The sequence below is a fragment of the Perca fluviatilis genome, chromosome 3 (assembly GCF_010015445.1).
Source record: "Perca fluviatilis chromosome 3, GENO_Pfluv_1.0, whole genome shotgun sequence".
Lineage (NCBI taxonomy): Eukaryota > Metazoa > Chordata > Actinopteri > Perciformes > Percidae > Perca > Perca fluviatilis.
In genome coordinates, this window is record NC_053114.1 from 18890374 (window position 1) to 18909574 (window position 19201).

At 40.3% G+C, this 19201-nt stretch overlaps 2 protein-coding genes across 4 annotated transcripts; one reads left to right on the forward strand and one right to left on the reverse strand.

The window, feature by feature from the left end:
• Positions 1-188: 188 nt before the first annotated feature.
• On the reverse strand, positions 189-7324 carry LOC120556456. Its single transcript, XM_039796078.1, has 7 exons — positions 7199-7324; positions 6965-7083; positions 4860-4956; positions 3359-3734; positions 2708-2833; positions 2459-2589; positions 189-1033 (listed from the first exon to the last, which is right to left on the reverse strand). Exons 1-7 carry the CDS (start codon positions 7208-7210, stop codon positions 812-814), a joined length of 1083 nt encoding a protein of 360 aa, XP_039652012.1. The 5' UTR covers positions 7211-7324; the 3' UTR covers positions 189-811.
• Positions 7325-9073: 1749 nt separating this feature from the next.
• Positions 9074-18904, forward strand: zgc:113276 (uncharacterized protein LOC553748 homolog). Of its 3 annotated transcripts, none has more exons than XM_039794245.1 (10): positions 9074-9160; positions 9706-9940; positions 13948-14141; positions 14240-14455; positions 16931-17318; positions 17580-17713; positions 17816-18055; positions 18170-18331; positions 18427-18516; positions 18598-18904. In XM_039794245.1, the coding sequence occupies exons 2-10, from the start codon at positions 9733-9735 to the stop codon at positions 18766-18768; spliced, it is 1803 nt and encodes a 600-aa protein (XP_039650179.1). In that variant the 5' UTR covers positions 9074-9160; positions 9706-9732; the 3' UTR covers positions 18769-18904. The 3 variants fall into 3 exon arrangements, with proteins under 3 accessions (XP_039650179.1, XP_039650181.1, XP_039650180.1); XM_039794246.1 differs by having other exon boundaries at positions 9075-9160; positions 9733-9940; XM_039794247.1 differs by lacking the exon at positions 18427-18516.
• Positions 18905-19201: the final 297 nt, after the last annotated feature.

A 19201-nucleotide genomic window follows, 5' to 3' on the forward strand; every position in this document is an offset into this window, starting at 1 on the left:
GGTGCATATGAAAATGAAATCATGCAAAAGAAATTACTGCATATTGCCAAGTTTATTTTATATGTACTGTATGCCTCATGTATATTACTGAAATGTTGAATTTTCAAAATGATGTGATAACGGATTTCACACTTTTACTAACTGTAAAATACACAAAATACACAGTTTACCACCAATGCATTCCAAAGATCACCATATGCTAAAAGAAGCGTAATACATTTAATATACAGTACATACATCTATATTTGTTGACATTATAATATGATATAATTCCAAGCAAGTCTGGGAAATGTAATCAAAGGGATTTTCCAAACTTTATCTGTATACAGTACACATGTATACAGTATAACATTATAACTAGTCATTCAGAACTCGATTAATGCTTGTGGAAATACGTGGAACTCATGTTTATAGTTTATACTATGTGTAATTTTGCTCACATCTCTTTATAATCTATATTAGAAAATTGTTTAAATAAATGTATTATCACATCACCCTTATTTTGAGTATATGCTTTTTTTAATGAAAGTTACATCCCCTGAACACAAAATATTCATTCATAAACAAAGAATCTGATTATACACACACCCAAAACATATTTCTAATTAGATATGGTTGTATGATACATATCTACGCACTTCTGCAATAGCAGAATTTGACACAGTGACGTGGGTCTCTGTCACTGGACCAGGTGGGTCACACAAAAGTTTTTCTTTTGTTTAATATTAAATCACAATAGAAATCCACAGGTCATTTTAAAAGGTAAACTTGACTGAGAACTGAGAAAACGCCTGATGAAACTGACCAGCCATCACGTCTGAATGAGGAAGAGGAACGATTCATCTCCCGTCCCCCCATCCAAGGTTGCCATATCCACTGACTCGAAACGGTTGTCTATTTGGATGAACCAGCCGCCATGCAGCGCTGACTCAAACTTCCGCAGTCTCGTCCGGTCAGCCTTCATGTAGAAGACGAAGGAGAGGGTGCTTTCGTCACTCATGGAGATCTTCTTCAGCCTCTGATTCTCGCATGTCTACAACAACAACAAACGTGGATATCCATCACAGAGAGAACAGGTGGCTGTTCAACATCCTGGCAGTGACTGATGATTACTTTGCTTGCGAGTATAACAATTATCATAATCAACTTGTTAAACTCCCAATGAATTAACAATCTCTAGCGCCATAATCAGGTCAAAAATGTAATTTGTCCATAAATACCTCTTAATATACAGTCTATGCCAAATACCTGCAGAACTAATTAGCTTATTAGCAAATAATTAGCAAATGTTAGCATGGTAACACACTAAGCTAAGATGGTGAATATATTAAACAGTATACCTGGTAAACATCAGCATGTTAGCATTGCCACTCTGAGCAAGTTAGCATGCTAACTGCTGATGTTAGCATTTAGCTTAAACCGCTGTGCATCCACTGCATATGTTTCAGAGGTGGGAGCAAGTCATTTTTTGACAAGTAGCCTAAATCCCAGATCCAATTCCCAATCCTACACTTTGGATTTGGGTTTCTAATTTGTGATAACACATTATGGATAGCCTTAATAGAGACACATTGGTGTACAAAAATCAACAAGTGCAAACATAAAATGGGATAAGGACTGTTTTCACAACATTTCAATACCTTGAAAAAGGCAACCATGAGGGGAAATATTTTCAGCGTGTTGCATTCTGTATAATGAAACTCTCATCCGACAGTACTGTAACTACTTCCCTGTTTTCTTCCTTTTCCCCTCTCTTTAAACAGATACTGCATAGAGAAAATACATCAAAACAAGTGTTGCTGACCTTAAAGTACATACTAAATCGATACTAGCCTAAATATGAAATATTTCAAGTAATAATGTTTATGTCTGAGTCAATCATTAGTGTAAGCGTAATTGTTTAATCTTTTAGACACTAAGGCTTCTTGGCTCAATGCATGTTAAGCCCAGGTATTGGTCTGTATGTTGATCAGTCAACAATTCCAAATCCAGACTGAAATATCTCAACAAATTTCAAATGAATTACCACTAAAATGACATTCACGGTGCCATGAGGATGTATCCTTCTGAACTTGGTGGTCCCCTGACTTTTCATCGACAGTAACACCACTGGCGGGTCAAATTTTAACTAATCAAGTGAAATCCAATCTCAACATCTACAAGAGGGATTGTCTCATATGTTAAGACATTCATGGTTCCCAGATGATGGAAAAAATAAAAATAACACAAATGTGAACCTCATGGTGTCGCTAGAGGAAAGGTCAGAGGATCACTAAAGTCAGTAAGATTCATCCCTGGGGGCCAGAAATGCCAAACTTCATGGTAATCCATCTAATTATTAGATGGAATATATAACAGCTATTAGAATCTTATAGCTGTTATACATTTCAAGTCAGGTTGAAGCACCTTAAACTTAACTATGTGTACATGAACTGACTCACTCAGTAACAGTTATTACCTCCACTTGTAGGAACACCCTCTCCCCTTCCTTGCAGCACCTGAGGAAGCAGTTGGAGTTGCTAAAGTTTAGGACCACTGGCATTCCTCTAAAGGAAGTGTTTGTCTTGTACATGTAGATGGTCATCTCCTCTGAACACAAAAATAAATGAAAACAAACAATTTCACAAATCAATTGAAAACTTAAATCCAAAACTCATCTGTGATTACTGTAAATGAACGTCGCTGCGTGCTGCTCTGAATGACAAACCTGGGTTGGGTGAAGCATAGACGGTGCTTTGCTGACAGAGACCTCTCAGGTAATAGTGAGAGACTAAATGTTGGATTGGACTCTTCAGCGACTTTTGCTGTTTGATACTGTCACCTCCTCTTGGAACTGAAAGTGACAAGGAACAATCACACAAAGAGCATGTAGTTTATAATTAATACCCTGTTTGTAAGAAAGAAACAAGACAAGCATGATGGATTCCTTGCTATTTTATAGGTTTTACAAAAAGAATGGAGATGTACTACACATTAGTGATCTATATCTCTGCTCTCTAATCTAATTTTAATACATAATGCATGTTTTCTTGATCCTTCTAAGACATGTACTACCAAGGTTCAACTTTTTGCAAGATAAGAAAGAGTGCTGTTTTAAGCACTGTTACAATAGGGCTTTATTAATGTATAGTTTTTTTTTTAGGAAGTAGCACTAAACCCATTCAGAAAATGCTTCAGTTTTTCTAAATTTCAAATGAGAGTATTTGGAGATCCATGGTTGTCACTGGACTGTATTATGTTTTTGTTTTTTCTTAAAAAAGAGATCTCAGTAAGACTATCTGTATAAATATATATGAGAATGCAGAATAAATTACACAATTAAAACGGAAGTTTGGAGAGTAAAACCCAACTTACTTACCAAGCACCACCTTGCTGGATTCAGCCACCAAGACAACATCATTAAAGGTACATCCTGTCCCATGACATCCCTTACAGGGGCTTCCACTGTCGCAGCCCCTCCCTGTCACCACAGAGATGCTGGTTTTCTTCATGGAAACAATGAGCAGGTCTCCCCTCTCCCCATTCACCTCATTTTCCGCTTGGCAAATGTCCTCCTCTATACCCACGTCCTCCTTTACTTCTCCCTCCTGACCCACATTCTCCAAGTCTGTCTCCCTCCTCATCTCCATGCTGAAGCTGAGCATTGTGGATTCTTTGGAGAAGGGATGTAAAGTGTCCTCAGCTGGGAAGGACTGCTCAGTGTGCTCCTTCATCCTGCTGGCCTTGTGCACCATCTAAAGAGGGGGAATAAAAAAAAGATGTGGGGTCAGATTGAGTATTGAACATTTGTCTGTTGTTGGCTGTGTGAGAATTCCACCTCAAAACACCTAAACAACCAGCTAGTGTCAAAGTTACAATGTGTGTGTCCTTCCTGAAATGGGAACAGTGTCTTGTGGATTTTCTTAGATTTGTCAATTCAAAGAATCTTCAGGGAGACCGGATGGTGCAATAATAAATCTTTGTTCATTCGAAAGACCCTGAGTAATTTTTCTGCAGAAAATTGACTGACCTTCCTTCCTCCAATGTGATGTTATATAAAAAACAGTCTTACAGGTCAAGTCTTGGCGTAATTTAAACTTCAACAGTTAATGTCGTGCCAGCAAAGTTCACCTAGTTTTATTTTCATCCATCCAAATTACTAGCAGGATAAAAAAACTATTGTTTAAAGACTCAAAGTGGATTGTTTTTGTATGTGTATTCTGACAGCCAAACATGTATATTGGAGAAAATGGCTTATAATATATAACAATAGGACAGTTTGGCATGGTGGATTATTCGGTTAAAGGAGACATGTCATGCCCATTTTCAGGTTCATACTTGTATTTTGGGTTTCTGTTAGAACATGTTTAAATCTTACAAAAACATTATTTTTCTCATGTAGGCTTACTTGTATCCACCCTCTCTTATTTTAGCCCCCCTCCTGAAAAGCCCAGTCTGCTCTGATTGGCTTGTGAGAAAAACGCACCTTTGCAAAGGTAGTTCTCAAGCTAAAATACTCATAAAGGGGATTCGCAGATTAGGGGCAGTATTCTAATGGCCAGCATGTGATGAAGGGGCGCAAAATCTGAATGGCTTGTTGAATCCCATGTTTTCTGAACTCAGATCAAAAAGCTGACTGGGTTGTCTTATTTCACAGTGTGTGGGTTGGTTTGCACTCCAGCTACCCAAATGTATGTGCACAAGCACTGAAAAAATGTGTTTTTCATGATATGTTCCCTTTAAAATAATGAGCAACAACAGAATTGTTTAATGCAACAATTTCAGCCTTCTCCGAGTGAAAGACTGAAATAGAATAGAGTCTGAAATAGAAACTCTCTCTTGAAGGTGTTTGGTGCAAGACTGGAAGCCCATGAACTCACCAGCATTGGATTATCTTTAGCTAACAATTGTGCCAACTCCTCAGGTGTGAGATCCTGCAGGTCCATGCCGTTTATCTGCATCAGTTTGTCTCCTCTCCTGAGAAAAAAACAGAAACGTATATAAGGCATATACTCCATTAAGGGTTATCAGTTGTAATTAATGAATACATTAATGTTACCAAAATGTGTAATGAGCCAATAATGGAGAAAGTAAAACAGGCTTTTCTGTGTTTGCTGTCAAACAAAAAGACTTCCACTTTTAGCATGAAAAATAAACAAACTGTTGCTACTGAACATGCTACTATGCCTCTGCGTTCCATATATTATTTTCTAAGACTTGTCTTTCGTCAATCCAGTTCCATTAAAAGTCAGGAAAACCAATATAATGTACAGTTTGCCTACTTCTAGAAGAGAGCTGCAGCATCTGGATATTATTATTTTTTTACATCTTTAAAACTGCAGAATTAATGACCTCTTAGAAAGTGAGAAATACGTTAAAATAGTTAGTAAGTTACGTTCAATAAAGCCCCTGAAAACTTATTTTCTCTATCAGTTTCTTAATATGAATAATGGGGTCCTATGTTAAAGGTCCAATATGTAATATTTGTACTGTAATAAATCCAAAAATTACACCAATGCCTCATCAGATATTAAGGAAACATGTTAAACTGAAATACTATCTTTTCTGACAACAATGCTAATTTCAGTATTTTTTCTTTTTGAAATTTACATTCCGTGACGGAATTTATGTTTATGTTTTGATCTGTGTGTTGTTATCAACGGCCCAGTTTGACAGCCAGGCCGGGTTGCCAGATATACCTGTAAAAACGTGAACTAGCGCTACAGCTGTAACGTTAGTACAGCCATGAAAGCAGCAAACAAACAAACAGGATCAATGGAGATAGATTCTACCCGACCTAAAAAAAAGAAAACAGCATGTTTCTAACAGTTGCATGACCACAGACATAACAACCCCCTGGTAAATAATGGAGATGTATTTGAAAGATGGAGACAGCTTAGAGCCCAAAAGGACGCAGAGTTGGCTTATTTTCTCCTGAACCGGTAAGCATTAGCTTCAGGCTAATTTATCACAGCTACTAGGGGCATTTTTTGTCATTTCAACATTTGTGTTCTCACATTGAATTATATAGCTAGAGTACCCGAGTTGGTTACTCGCAAAAACAATTGAGACACAGCCAGTTAAGTGATCCCGACTGGTCCTGGCTAACACGCCGCCATGCTAACCCTGCTACCTGTTAACGTTACCGGAGAACCAGGCAAGCAGCCCACGGCTGTTTACAGCGTAGTAGCCTCGTCGGCTGGAGCCGACAACGGTGAGTTATTTTAAAGCCACGGAGGGGGCTGTAAATCGGAAAGAAAGGACTGTGAGTTTGCAGTGTGTTTAGCGATTTTTGCCATAATTCTAAGCCAATGAAGTGTGTTCCGTCGGTAAGGTAGTGGTATTTTTAGCGTTTCGTATTGTAATTCTAAGCCGAGGAAGTGTGCCTGACTGGCGTGTGGAGAGGACAGTGAGGTTGTTGTGTTTTTAGCGGTTCAGCCGAAAAAGTGTGTCTGTCAGTTGGTTACAGAGCTCCGCGGTAACGCGCGGGCTTTATGACTGTCAATATAGCCAGCATCTACCGTTAGCTACTCCGGCTGTGCTGTGGAGTAATGTCTGGCTATGTGAGAAAAGTGTCTAGCAACGTTGTTGTGAATGCTGCGGTCTCAGCCTGGCAACCCCCGTGAACTTCGAGTCTGGGCAGGAGGGGGCGGGGGAAACGACTCTCCAGTATTTTGAATTGGTAGTGCAGTAACTATTTTAACCGCTAGCTGCCAGTATTACACACAATATTACATATTGCACCTTTAATACATAGTTTTCTGCCAAAGTTGGAACAGTTTTGGTTATTTCATATTAAACGTGTGTATTTCTTTTGTTTGTTTTTTCTGCGCTCTTTTTCACTGGCTTTTGCACAGCTTAGTTGAAAAAAAAGGTGATGTAACATACTCCCCTCTGCAGCATTGACATTTATTTTTTTGTTGCTACATTAGTCTCTGTCAGTCACTGAGTAACTTGAGTCTGCTAAACACTGTCTGATTTATACCTGACAAATGCTTTTCCTCCACCCGCTCGTTTGTACTTCATCACATTTTTCACTTCATACTGGTGCTTTCCTTCATGGAGCTGGTGGACGATCAACACGCCTCCCTTAACCAGAGAGTCCTGATGTTTAGGAATAAATAAACAGACTTAGCATCAACCAATATACACAATCATGTCTTTTAAAAATGTATCTCACATATAGCGGTGTTAAATGTTTAAAGATTTTGTCACCAACCTTTAGATCCATGGTGCTAACAGTGTCCGATGCTGATAATGCCAAAGACTGACATCAGTGTGCCGGTCTTTAATAATCTTCAGTGTGTTTGTGCTTCAGCTTTTGCATGATCAGAAGGGGAAGTAGGACTGAGGGTCAAATGACACAGCAGTGGATGTGGAACTGATGTCAGAAGAGGAAGTGAAGTTAGTATTAGTAAATCTCAAATGCAAAAGGGGACACTGGGTAGGATTTATTTAGAAAACAGAACTTGAGGAGAGAGATGTGAGAGTTCCTGAGTTCACATATTTTCTTTTATTATTATGGATGTTTACTTCCTTAATTTGTTAACAAAACCAATACGCTTACAGCTATACTACAGTAACTGTCAAACATAAAACCCTAAACAGAGAGAAAAGGAAATGGCAACCGTCTGTTTTACAGCCTGTCACATTTGACATGGGAACTAATGGAAGAAAATGACTTCCTCTGTAAAAGTGAATTGCTCCGCAGTGGATACATATGTGTACTATGTGTGGTTCAATAATGAACTATCCAACTAGAAACGGAAGTGATAATTAACTGCTCTTCACAATGGTAACTGTCACATTTTGTCAGGGTGGTATTTTATTTATATTTTAAAAGGTAAATATACCAAACAAAAAAATCCTTGTACAGCTTTTGTTTTTACACTTAGTAGTGGAAATACAAGTTATAATACTCCACTACAGGTAAAAGTCCTGCTTTCAAAACCTTACTTAAATAAAAATATGTCCGCATTATCGGGAAATTGTAGGCTACTATCAAAAGTAAAAGTACTCACTGTGGAGTAAAATGTTCCCTGTCAGTGTTTTATATTATATATGATGTTTCTCGATGAATATTCCTGCTGCATTAACGTATGTTGCATTTTACTGCTGTAGATGTTTCAGGTTGTGCTAATTGTAACTCCTTTATAAACTGTATAACCTACAGCAATGCATCAGAATGTGAATCACTCTGCATGCGTTAAATTCGATTTGATTTACTTTATTGCCCATCTCAGTTGAGAATTTGTCTGCATGCTTGCATGTGCACGATACAAACAAAACAAGTCACAAATCACATTTGTAAAAAGAAAATTGTACATGTAATTGTGCTGCCTCCCACTGAAACATCGACACAGCCAGGAGAGCTCCAGCCAGCAGCTAGTTAGCTTAGCTTAGCACTAAGACTGTAAACAGGGGGCGACAACTAGCCTGGCTCTGCCCAAAGATAACAAAAATCTGCCTTTCAGCACCTCTGATGACCTCTACCAGCTCACTAATGAACATGTATACTTTGTTTGTTTAATGCATACAAAAACTGAATTGTTTTTTCGTGGGGGTGACTTCTTGGCTTGACTAAGTCTTGCTGTCATGGTAAGTTGGTAGATGTAGGACGGATACTGTATGAGAGTGTTATTGATCTTCTCATCAAATTCTCAGCAAAAAACTGAGAAAAAAAGAGAAAGTAGAAAGAGTTAAAACGAGTATTGCCCAAAATGTCAAACTTTTTCCGTTAACTAGATGTTATTTCAACTCCTTTCTAGCATATCACAGTTGCCTCGTTGTTTGTGTTGTTTTTTAAGATATTTTTGTTTATCTCAATGAGACTTTTACCTGGTTAAATAAAGGAAAACAAGAGAAAGAAAATAGGTTTTGTTACAGTAGTCTGTGTGCTGCAACATTTCATGTTTTCATATTGGGACCAGTTGTTTTACTAAACTTATACAAGCACACACACACACACACACACACACACACTGAAGCTATTTTCAGCGTTCTCTGTCGAGCCAGTGAAGTCAGCTAAATCTGTGGACGCTGAGGTGGATTGAGTTACATGAGAAGCACACGCCACTGTCGCAAACCTTCAGGTCGCAAACTTTCAGGTCTACGACTGCACTGCAGCACTGTTTCCACCGTCTCAGAAGCTGGCACAAGTTGACAATCCAATCTCAACCAGGTACTGTAATGCACTGAACATCCACTGTACTGTATATTCTGCATGATGTGTTTGTCTGACTGCTGAGAAAAAAATTAATCATTGTAGCAGCTGAAGAAGGTGTTGAGTAATGTTGACCTCTGCTGTGCAGTCCACTTGTTTTAACACTGGTGTGGGCATTGGATGATAAACAGTTAAAAGTTCAAGTCAGTTCAACTTATCAGATGGAGCTTGGTTGTTTGAAATTGAAATCTATAGTTTTGAGTCTTAGGAACAACTTATAGAGAGGAGCCCAGAAATTAGAGAAGCAGACTAGTAGCCATTTCGAATCCCTGCAGATGGCACAAAATCTGGCAAAATGACAGCTGGCCAAGATCAGATGCAAGCTCTTGTCATTGTAAACCATCTTTTAACTATCCACTGATCTATAAAAGTAAACCACCATTGAGTGAGAGTGACATGTTACAGTTTAAGGAACTAACTCTGGTTACAGAACAGGCTTTGAAAGTACTACTAAGCTTCCCATGCTGGTTTCTAACTGTTTCTACACAACACTGTCCTGTCAGAATTGTCTTTGTGTGTGTGTGTTTCAGATGGTGATACTGGATGTGTTAATAATAGGGGCTGGCCCTCATGCCTTGACCCTAGCTAGCTTGCTATCAAACCCTGACCCTGATCCAAATTCAGAACCTGGACATGACTTGCCCCTCTCCCTCCCGGACCCTCCAAGGCCTCAGACAAACCCAGAAACATCCAACAACAAACGCTGCAGTGGCAAGAAGAAGAGGAGGGCGACAGCTGGTACCGTGTGCTTGATTTTATTCACTAAATCATAATTATGAGATACAATTTGATCATTTTGACTGATTATCATACATCATGACAAAAATTGTCAAACATCTAGTTTCTAAATTGTGAGGATTCACTGCTCTTCTCTAAGTAAGTAACACTTTATTTATATAGCACTTTTAAAAAACACACAGATAGAGATGCGCAATACATATGAAGAAATAAATAAGAATAAACATGAATTACAAAATACAAATTACATTTTAAAATACAGCATAAACGGTGTGTAGACCTTCACACAAAGGCTAATGTCTAAAGGTGGATTTTTAACCAGAGATTATTTTGTCCTAAAAGTATTGTTTTGCTTTGTTTTTATATGCATCATTTTAAATAAAGAATGTTCAAAAAAAAAAAAAAACAGTCCAGAGATTCAGCAGACCTGACAGACTGAGGGAGGAGCTTCCAAAAGGTTGGAGCTAAAATGGCAATGCTACAATGACGTTACAGTAAATTTACAGTATTTTGGGGTTTTAGATTATTGATCAGACAAAACAAGCTTTTTCGAAGATGTTAATTTGGGCTCTGGAAGATTCTGATAAATATTTGTTTTTTGACACGTCTTTATTGGCCAAACTATTAATTATGTAATTGACAGATTAATCGATAATGAAAATAATCGTTAGGTGAAGCCCTATTTTTAAATTAGTATCTCCTATAAAAAAAGTCATAATTTCTAGTTATTATTTCATAAACCGAGTCAATTGAAGTCAATTATTCTCATATATATACATATATCACATATATCTCATATCTTGAAGTAGTAAGTCATCGTTTCTTATTAGTTTCTCACAACTCAACTCAAAATTCAAACCTACTAATATTTTGGAACGATCATTGACAGCAAACTGACTTTTGAGGCAAACTCAGACGCTGTGTATAAAAGGGAAACCAGCGATTGTTTTGCCTGAGAAAACTGTCCTCCCTCCACCTTGACAGAAACTTGATGAGCCTATTTCATCATGCTTTTATTGAATCCGTTTTGTCTTTTTGCCTGGTGTTATGGTTTGGGAACTTGTCTTAAAAATAGGAACCGTCTGAATCAAATTGTGAAGTGGTCCAGTAAGCTGATAGGAAAGCCACACCTCAACCCAGAATCCCTGTATTCTAAACAGTTACAAAGGATAGCTTTACTATTTTGAAAGACCACTTCTACATTTTACATAGTGAATTTAAGCTCAGGTATAAAGTACCAGCCTGTAAAACTAAGCGATACAGAAACAGCTTTGTCCCAGTGGCTATACGTATATTAAATAAATAGTAGCAATACAGGTCTGCTGCCTTATTTATTTTTATTTCTTTATTTGGTCTGCGGAACTATTAATTTATTGTATTTTATTAGTAATGAACAACGTTGTCTCTTTGTCACGTTATATCCTACAGTCTGCTGCTGCTTGTGTCTGTGTGTGTGTGTGTGTGTGTGTGTGTGTGTGTGTGTGTGTGTGTGTGTGTGTGTGTGTGTGTGTGTGTGTGTGTGTGTGTGTGTATGTGTGTGTCTGTGTGTGTAAAAGGAAGCTGACCCACTTAACACCCACTGTAGGCCTAAAACAAATCTACCTTCTAATTGTTGCGTGGTTTGTGTTGTATATTCTTCATGTGATGTCTTCCTGCTGCATACAAATTGCCCTTTTGGGACAAAGAATAAACTGAACTGAACAGAACTGAACCTTCGGGTATTAATAAAGTTACCTTGACCTTGACATTGCATTAATCTAGCTGACACTTTTATCCAAAGCGACTTACTTATAAATGCAATCAACCATTAAGATACACCCAAAAATTGCAAGAATCATGCACATTAAATTCGTCAAATAGGCAAAACTGTTACATTTTGGACTTACTAAATTATAATTTAAATTATGAATTAGTCACGAAAATGATAAATTAGTAAGTCTTTCTCATTATTTAGACTTTGGGCCCTATTTTAACGATCTGAAACGCAAGTATGAAACGCAAAATGCAAGTAGCTTTGTGGGCGGATCTCTGGCGCTGTTGCTATTATACCGGCGGGATAAATGACTCTTGCGCCCGACGCAAATCTAAAATGGGTTGGTCTGAAGTAGCTAGGTGTGGTTTGGGCGTAACGTGAAAATAACCAATCAGAGCGTCATCTCACATTCCCTTTAAGAGCAGGCGCTTGTTCCATGGCGGATTGCTATTATGACGGAGGATTTTCCTGGCGCACGCCAGCGGGAGCTGTCCGGGATGCGGCAAAGTAATAAATACCTGTCTTGGCCGGGGGGCGATGTTGCTGCGGCCCCTCGGGCGCATCTCCTCAAGTCTGGAGAGGATTTCTGCAGCCATGGAGCGTGGGCCTCCAAACGCACCACGTGCACCTGTTGTGCCCCTAACCTCCTCCCCCCCCCCACTCCATCTCCATCCACCCGCTCCACCAGGAGCGCATCGCGCATTACTCCCGGACCAGATTCCGCCGGAGTTCCCGTCGTAGTTCAACATCACGTCTCCTTAAGTCCTCTAATATTTCCTCATTTATGTCATCAACACATCCATGATTCATGGAAATGTTGTGTAAAACACAACAAGCCACAAAGAATGCTGCGACTTATGAGGACTGTACTGTAAAGTGCCTCCTGATCTATCCAAACACCTGAAGCGCATTTTCAGTAATATTTTTCCTTGTAATTATGTATGGTTTGTAAAAATGGGAACTGCTGTGTCCGTTTAGATGAGAGAAGTGTATGCGCGTTGTGCACACGCTACATTATGGCCAAGCATGCGCCCCTAAAATAGCATCTGAATAACGCGCTACTGACTTTAGACTAGCGCCACTGACTTTAGACCAGGTTTTTCCTGGTCAGTGGCGGAATTGTTTTCTGAAACTGCAAAATAGCATGAACGTTTGCGCCGGAACACGCCTCCTCTTTTCGGTCTAAAACTGGAAAACATGAACTAATGCCAACATTGTCCTTCAAGCAGCACGAGCACCTAATTCTGAGCATTGCTAGGATTGAAGGGACAGTAGCAGCTAACGAAACACTTTGTCTTCACAAATATTCATTAAATTTAAATCGGACACCGTTGTTAGGTTTATAAGACATATAGGTAGATGTTGTGTAAGTGGCGTGACGAAATTCAAACTGTAAATATAATCGAATATAGCTCTTTTCGCTGAACCGCCCCCAGGAGCGCAAATACATTCCCTATTTTACCGACGTGCGTCTGTGGAGGGAAAAGTCCGCTTTGCGTCGGGTGCAAAATAGGAATGATACACGTGTACAAAGGCAATTGCGCTGGGTGCAAGATAGAGCCCTTTGTCTCAAATCATTTTAATTTAGTAAGTCTTAAGCTGCATTCACACAAAATCAGGCGTTGCAGCGATTAGTGTCACTTACCTACTGTAAATGCCCATTTGCGTCTTCATTGTGTCTTTTCTGATCCCCGGTACGTTGAAGTCGGGTTGTGTATCAAGTTAACTTGAGTTTTAACTTTCGAGAGGGTTGTTTTTTTTTCGCCACTTTTTTAATGCCTTAATATTGTTTTCTTATGAGTTTCTAATAATCCTGACGTAGGCCTAATCTTGATTGAAGTCATCATTTTGATTTTGTATGAAATGCTTAGCATTAGCATTAGGTATAGTTAGATTGAATGAAACATTGTAATTTCCCTTGCAGGATTAATAAAGTGTAAATTATATTATATATATATATATATATATATATATATATATATATATATATATATATATATATATATATATATATATATATAAACTTCTTTCATTGATTAAATTTGAATTGCAGTCTGAGATGGAGGCGGTGAACTAGAGTTCTGAAACCAGGAACCAAGCTAACAATAAAACCGAATGAAACACAAAATAAATAACCCTTGTCTTGTTAGTAGCCTACTTCTTCATTTTGACATATGACAAAACACAAACAAACCTTTTTTGCTCCCTACAGTATGTGACCTTACAGTTCAGTTTTTATGTGGTTTGTGTGTAGTCTCTGCAGGCCTGACACTGGAGGATCGACTAGCAAAGTCAACGATATCAGAGAGGATCAATTGCCCCCTGCTGAATCTCCGAGTGGTAGATTCCTATGGTGAGTGGACCACTCTGTGGGAGAGCCAGTTCACAGCTCTGAACATCCCTCATCTGCGCTCACACACACTGGTGCACACAGACCCTCTCAATAAGGTAAACACACACAACTTCCTCTCTTGAAGTAGAAGCAAGGAAAGTGCTTTCACAATGTGATCGTAAATAAGCACGTGCGTGTATGTTTTCTTTGTCAGAAAGCGCTGCAGGAGTTTGTTTTAAAGTCTGGTCGTTCAGCGGAGCTTTACAGTCTTCCAGACCAGGTTTATATTCTGGACAAAAATGCATTTTTCAATGACACGAGGCTCGGCAGGAAGGAGAGAAAACGTCTCAACATCACCTCGACACTCAATAAGAGTTTATCCTTCAGTCTGCCAGGAACCAAACTTAGTGTGGATTTCTTTAAAGATCAGGTAGGACACAGTATATAAGTGTGTGTGTGTGTGTGTGTGTGTGTGTGTGTGTGTGTGTGTGTGTGTGTGTGTGTGTGTGTGTGTGTGTGTGTGTGTGTGTGTGTGTGGGTGTGTCTGTTCCGCATGGTATGTTTAATGTTACACTGATGTTACAATGTTACTTTACTGAATAAAGAGGTACCCAAAAGCATGCAAATCTGCATCTAAATAACCTATGTTGTAGTTTAACTAACTTTGGAGTTGAATATTTAAAAATATAGAAAGAACATTTAATTACATGCTTGTATTAAACAATATATTAAACAATGGCTTTATATTGCCTCCAAAATGACAAACTGGAAAACATGAACTAATGCCAACATTGTCCTTCAAGCAGCACGAGCACCTAATTCTGAGCATTGCTATTTCCTGATTTAAAGGGGTGATAGAATGATTATATAGGGTATTTTACACTGTTCCTTAAGGTCTCCTAATGGGGTATGTAACATTGGTTGGGCTGAAAATTGCCCGAATGATATTTTATTAGGCCCTTAACTACCCTGTGAATATGGCTCTATTTGGAACAAGAGCTTTTCTTCCAAATATGGTATGCTCATGAATATTCAGAATGAGCTACACGCTGATTGGTTTGAGCAAACTACATAGAAACATATGGCAGACTCTCATATTTCAGACACTGCAAAGTTATACATTGTTTATCGGGCTATTTTGTTATTAAATTCACTTCTGATACTTTTTTAAGCGAGAAATCAACTATATAAAGCTCAAATATGGGCCGTTTTACGAAAATTTATGGCTAATTGCAAATTTGGTAAGACTGTGTGTCGGAGTTCAGCCGCTGGTGCTGCCTCGCCGCCCGCCGGTGCTGCCCCGCTGCCCGCCCGGTGCTGCCTCGCCGCCCGCCGGTGCTGCCCTCGCCGCCCGCCGGTGCTGCCTCGCCGCCCGCCGGTGCTGCCTCGCCGCCCGGCCTGCCTTCCTTCACAGACCCCGGCCTGCTATGAGGTACTTGGAGCTCCGTCACGGCTGGCAGCCCACAGCAGGGACTACCAACACCGCTGCCCTGACAGAGCTCCAGGGCCTTCAACTCCCCTCTTCCTGCTATCTAAATGGCCCATTGTGTGAGAGTGAGAGCGCCGTCAGCGAGCTTGTTACACCAGCAATCTGTTACCACATGTTACACACATGTCACGCCACTTATACAAAATCTAACTAAAGGTCTTATAAAGCTAACAACGGTGTCCGATTTCAAGTTAATGAATATTTGTGAAGACAAAGTGTTTCGTTAGCTGCGACTGTCCCTTCAATCCTAGCTATGTGTAGCTACAAACCACGGATAGTTAGCTTCCTTTTCGCCTTAATTCGATTATATTTACAGTTTGAATTTCATCACGCCACTTACACAACATCTATCTATATGTCTTATAAACCTAACAACGGTGTCCGATTTCAAGTTAATGAATATTTGTGAAGACTAGCTGTTTCGTTAGCTGTGACTGTCCCTTCCATCCTAGCTACAAATCACGGATAGTTAGCTTCCTTTTCGCCTTAATTTGAGTATATTTACAGTTTGAATTTCGTCACGCCACTTATACAACATCTACCTAAAGGTCTTATAAAGCTAACAACGGTGTCCGATTTCAAGTTAATGAATATTTGTGAATTCCAGAGGAATTCTAAGAGGTGGCTAGCTAGCTCTCATTGATAGAGCTACGTCCAGCCGCAGGCGCTATCAATGAGACTCGCGGACAAGCGGCGTTTATTTCCCCAATCGTTTGTTTAAATAACTCAACACATTATAATTACACACATTAAAAGAGTAACTGGAACCTGTGGTAACAGATTGCTGGTGTAACAAGCTCGCTGACCGCGCTCTCACTCACACATACCGGGCATTTAGCTAGCAGGAAGAGGGGAGCTGCAGGCCCTGGAGTGGTCCATTAGCGGTGTTACCGGTGACTCTGCTGTGGTATGCGCCGTAAGGAGTTAACAGCGCGGGGCGGCCAAAAAGCCAGGCCAAGCAAGCACGGCGTAATTCCGACCCACAGTCGGACAAAATTTGCAATTAGCCATCCATTTTTGTAAAACGGCCCATATTTGAGCTTTACATAGTTGATTTCTCGCATAAAAAAGTTTCAGAAGTGAATTTTGTAATGGAATAGCAGAGATCTGCGTGACCTAGCTAGATTCAGAAGACTACCTGATCTCAGGTCAGTTGTGTAAATGTAAATGTTGGGGCGTGACCGTTCTCTTAAGGTTCTGGATTTTGAGATGCTTACGCAAGCAACTAGCTTTGTTGCGATTCGCCCGTTTTCAGCGGCAGTTTCAACATATGAGATTTTCATAGTAAAGGGGTGTCAATGGGATTTTGAGCTTTTATGTATGTCCTTTTTACCCACTGAACTGTCGTTATTCAACTATGACAGGGTAAAATCGGTTTTGCATTCTATCACCCCTTTAATGATTCTGAACATGCAGGTGGAGAGATGCAACTTGGACAAGGTGCTGGTGAAGGGAACAGTGGAGCACATCACGACTGTGATTGAGGACAAGGAAGAGGTGAAAGAAGAGGATGACTGGATAAAAGAGGGTGAGGCCATGAGAGGGACTGAAAGGAAGAAAGTGAAGTATTTTCAAGTCCAACTTCAAGATGGCGTCATCCTAAAAGCCTGCCAGGTCATTATGGCGACAGGTCCAACCCGTGCCCAGATGGCAAACATCCCTCAATGGGTGAAAAGCATTGCAGAGCGTTACCCAGAGGAGCGTTTGCAACACACAGTGCACCTCATGCACAACCTGCCAACTGCTCGGCAAAAACTTAAAGACACAGATAATCAGCAACAGAAAGAGACTTTTCCCACTCAAGGTGAGTCAGATTTCCTTTAAGGGTTATGTAACATCACAATAATACAGAAAAGCTTTGCAGGAAAACAATGTTTAAGCATTTGTCCAGGAGGATAATTGGTATAAAATGTAATGTCCCGTTGCCAGTGTTTTTGTCAGAATATTCAATAATACTTTGCTTTCACCTTCCGTGCTTCTGCAGACTTCAGAGGCTATTTGACCCCCATCCTCACTGCAACACTTTCCTTTACAAGTACTGTACTGTATGCGTATGTGTGTGTAGAATTGTGTGTAGTGTGTGAGGCAGGGCAGAGAGTAATGGTAGTTGGTGGAGGTCTGACCAGCGCTCATGTGGTCTCAATTGCCCTGCAGCAAGGTGCCAGCCAGGTGACATGGGTCATGAGGAAGCACCTCCAGGTCTAGTGACAGTGTGAAACTGCATGTAGACCAACCATGACTGTCGACATACCTGTCTGTCTGCCTCCAACAAACAATCAGTCCTCGTTGTTTCTTCTGCAGTTAAAGCAGTTTGATGTGGGCGACGTGGAGAGCCTGGTGGGTCGTTACTCCCACGTGGAGCACGGCATCAAGATGGATGGCCAAGCTTACCTGCGTCAGTTCTATAATGAACGGAGTCTCCACAAACGACTGGCTATGATTCGCCAGGCGAGGAAAGGAGGTGCCGTCACCCCTGAGGCCTACATCCACCTACAGCCTTTCATCCTGACTGGACAGGTGGACGTGAAGACATACTGTCAGGTAATGGCGCATGTGCATCCCACAGGGTGTAAGGTTGAGGGTGTAGTGATTGAGATGAGATGAGGTGAGGTAAGTGAACATTTTTTTTTTATCTGAATGCATGCAACTGTCCAGGTGAGTGAGGCAAGCTGGTGCTACAGGGGCCAGGCCTGGAGTCTCTCCCTCAGCACAGGGGACCACTGGACTGGAGATATGATCTGGCTCGCCACCGGCTGCAAACTTGATGTCAAACAGGACCCGTTGCTTTCTGAAGTGATGAAGGAATTCCCCATTCAGGTGGGTTGAATATGCAAATTTATGAATTTTTCATGACCTGAACAAGGCGACACTAATAGATGCATAAAATGTGTCCGGCTTGTCCCTCCATGAAGGTGATAGACGGTTGGCCGTGCATATCAGAAAGCTTACAGTGGGCAGAAGGGTGCCCGCTCTACCTGATGGGGCAGTACACTGCTCTTCAGGTAGGTATTATTTGGGGTGGTTTGGGTTACAAAAATATAGGTCTCAACAACAATCTGTACCATTATTTTCCCCACACACAGGTTGGACCTCATGCAGTCAACCTGGCCGGCGGACAGGCTGCCAGCATGCGAATCGCCAAAGACATCATGCGCCGTCAGCAACAGGACAATGCAGAGGCTTCTGAACTGAGTGGGGAGAAATCTAAAACCGAAGAATATATTAAACAGATGCAAGGCCTTTTATGGCTTTAACTTTACAATATAGCCCAAAGAACTGAGATGCACGTGTGTGAGCAGTCTAATATTCTTGTTGGCCTACTATGTGGCCTTGATGAAATGGATTGGACTTAAATAACTGCAGTGAAACCTGTGAAACCTTTTTGGGGGGTAACAGCAATTGTATTTTAAATAAACACATGTTCATCCCAATCAGTTGTTTTTATTAAGGTCTATATTCACAAATATGAAATGACATAACACTTGGATATCAGTGTTTACATCATGGCTGATGTAAGCAAATATTGTATGGCATTAAAAAAGTGTATACTCGAGAGTTAATATTATTATATGAATATCATCCTTAAAACCATGCCCGGATTATCCATAAGGGCACTTGGGCCAGTGCCCAGGGGCACCAACAATTCACAACCAGTGGGGGGGCACCACATGACACAAGCTTTAACAA

Bases quoted from the DNA above. Each gene is read 5' to 3' on its own strand.
- LOC120556456 (XM_039796078.1), bottom strand. The intron at 4,957-6,964 runs GTATAAATCAGA...TTTTTTTCTCAG, and splicing joins GGAGGAAAAGCATTTGTCAG to GAGAGGAGACAAACTGATGC. The intron at 2,590-2,707 runs GTTTGTCATTCA...TTTTGTGTTCAG, and splicing joins CTATGCTTCACCCAACCCAG to AGGAGATGACCATCTACATG.
- zgc:113276 (XM_039794245.1), top strand. From the start codon at position 9,733: ATGGTGATACTGGATGTGTTAATAATAGGGGCTGGCCCTCATGCCTTG. The intron at 9,941-13,947 runs GTACCGTGTGCT...GTTTGTGTGTAG, and splicing joins GAAGAGGAGGGCGACAGCTG to TCTCTGCAGGCCTGACACTG. The intron at 14,456-16,930 runs GTAGGACACAGT...CTGAACATGCAG, and splicing joins TGGATTTCTTTAAAGATCAG to GTGGAGAGATGCAACTTGGA.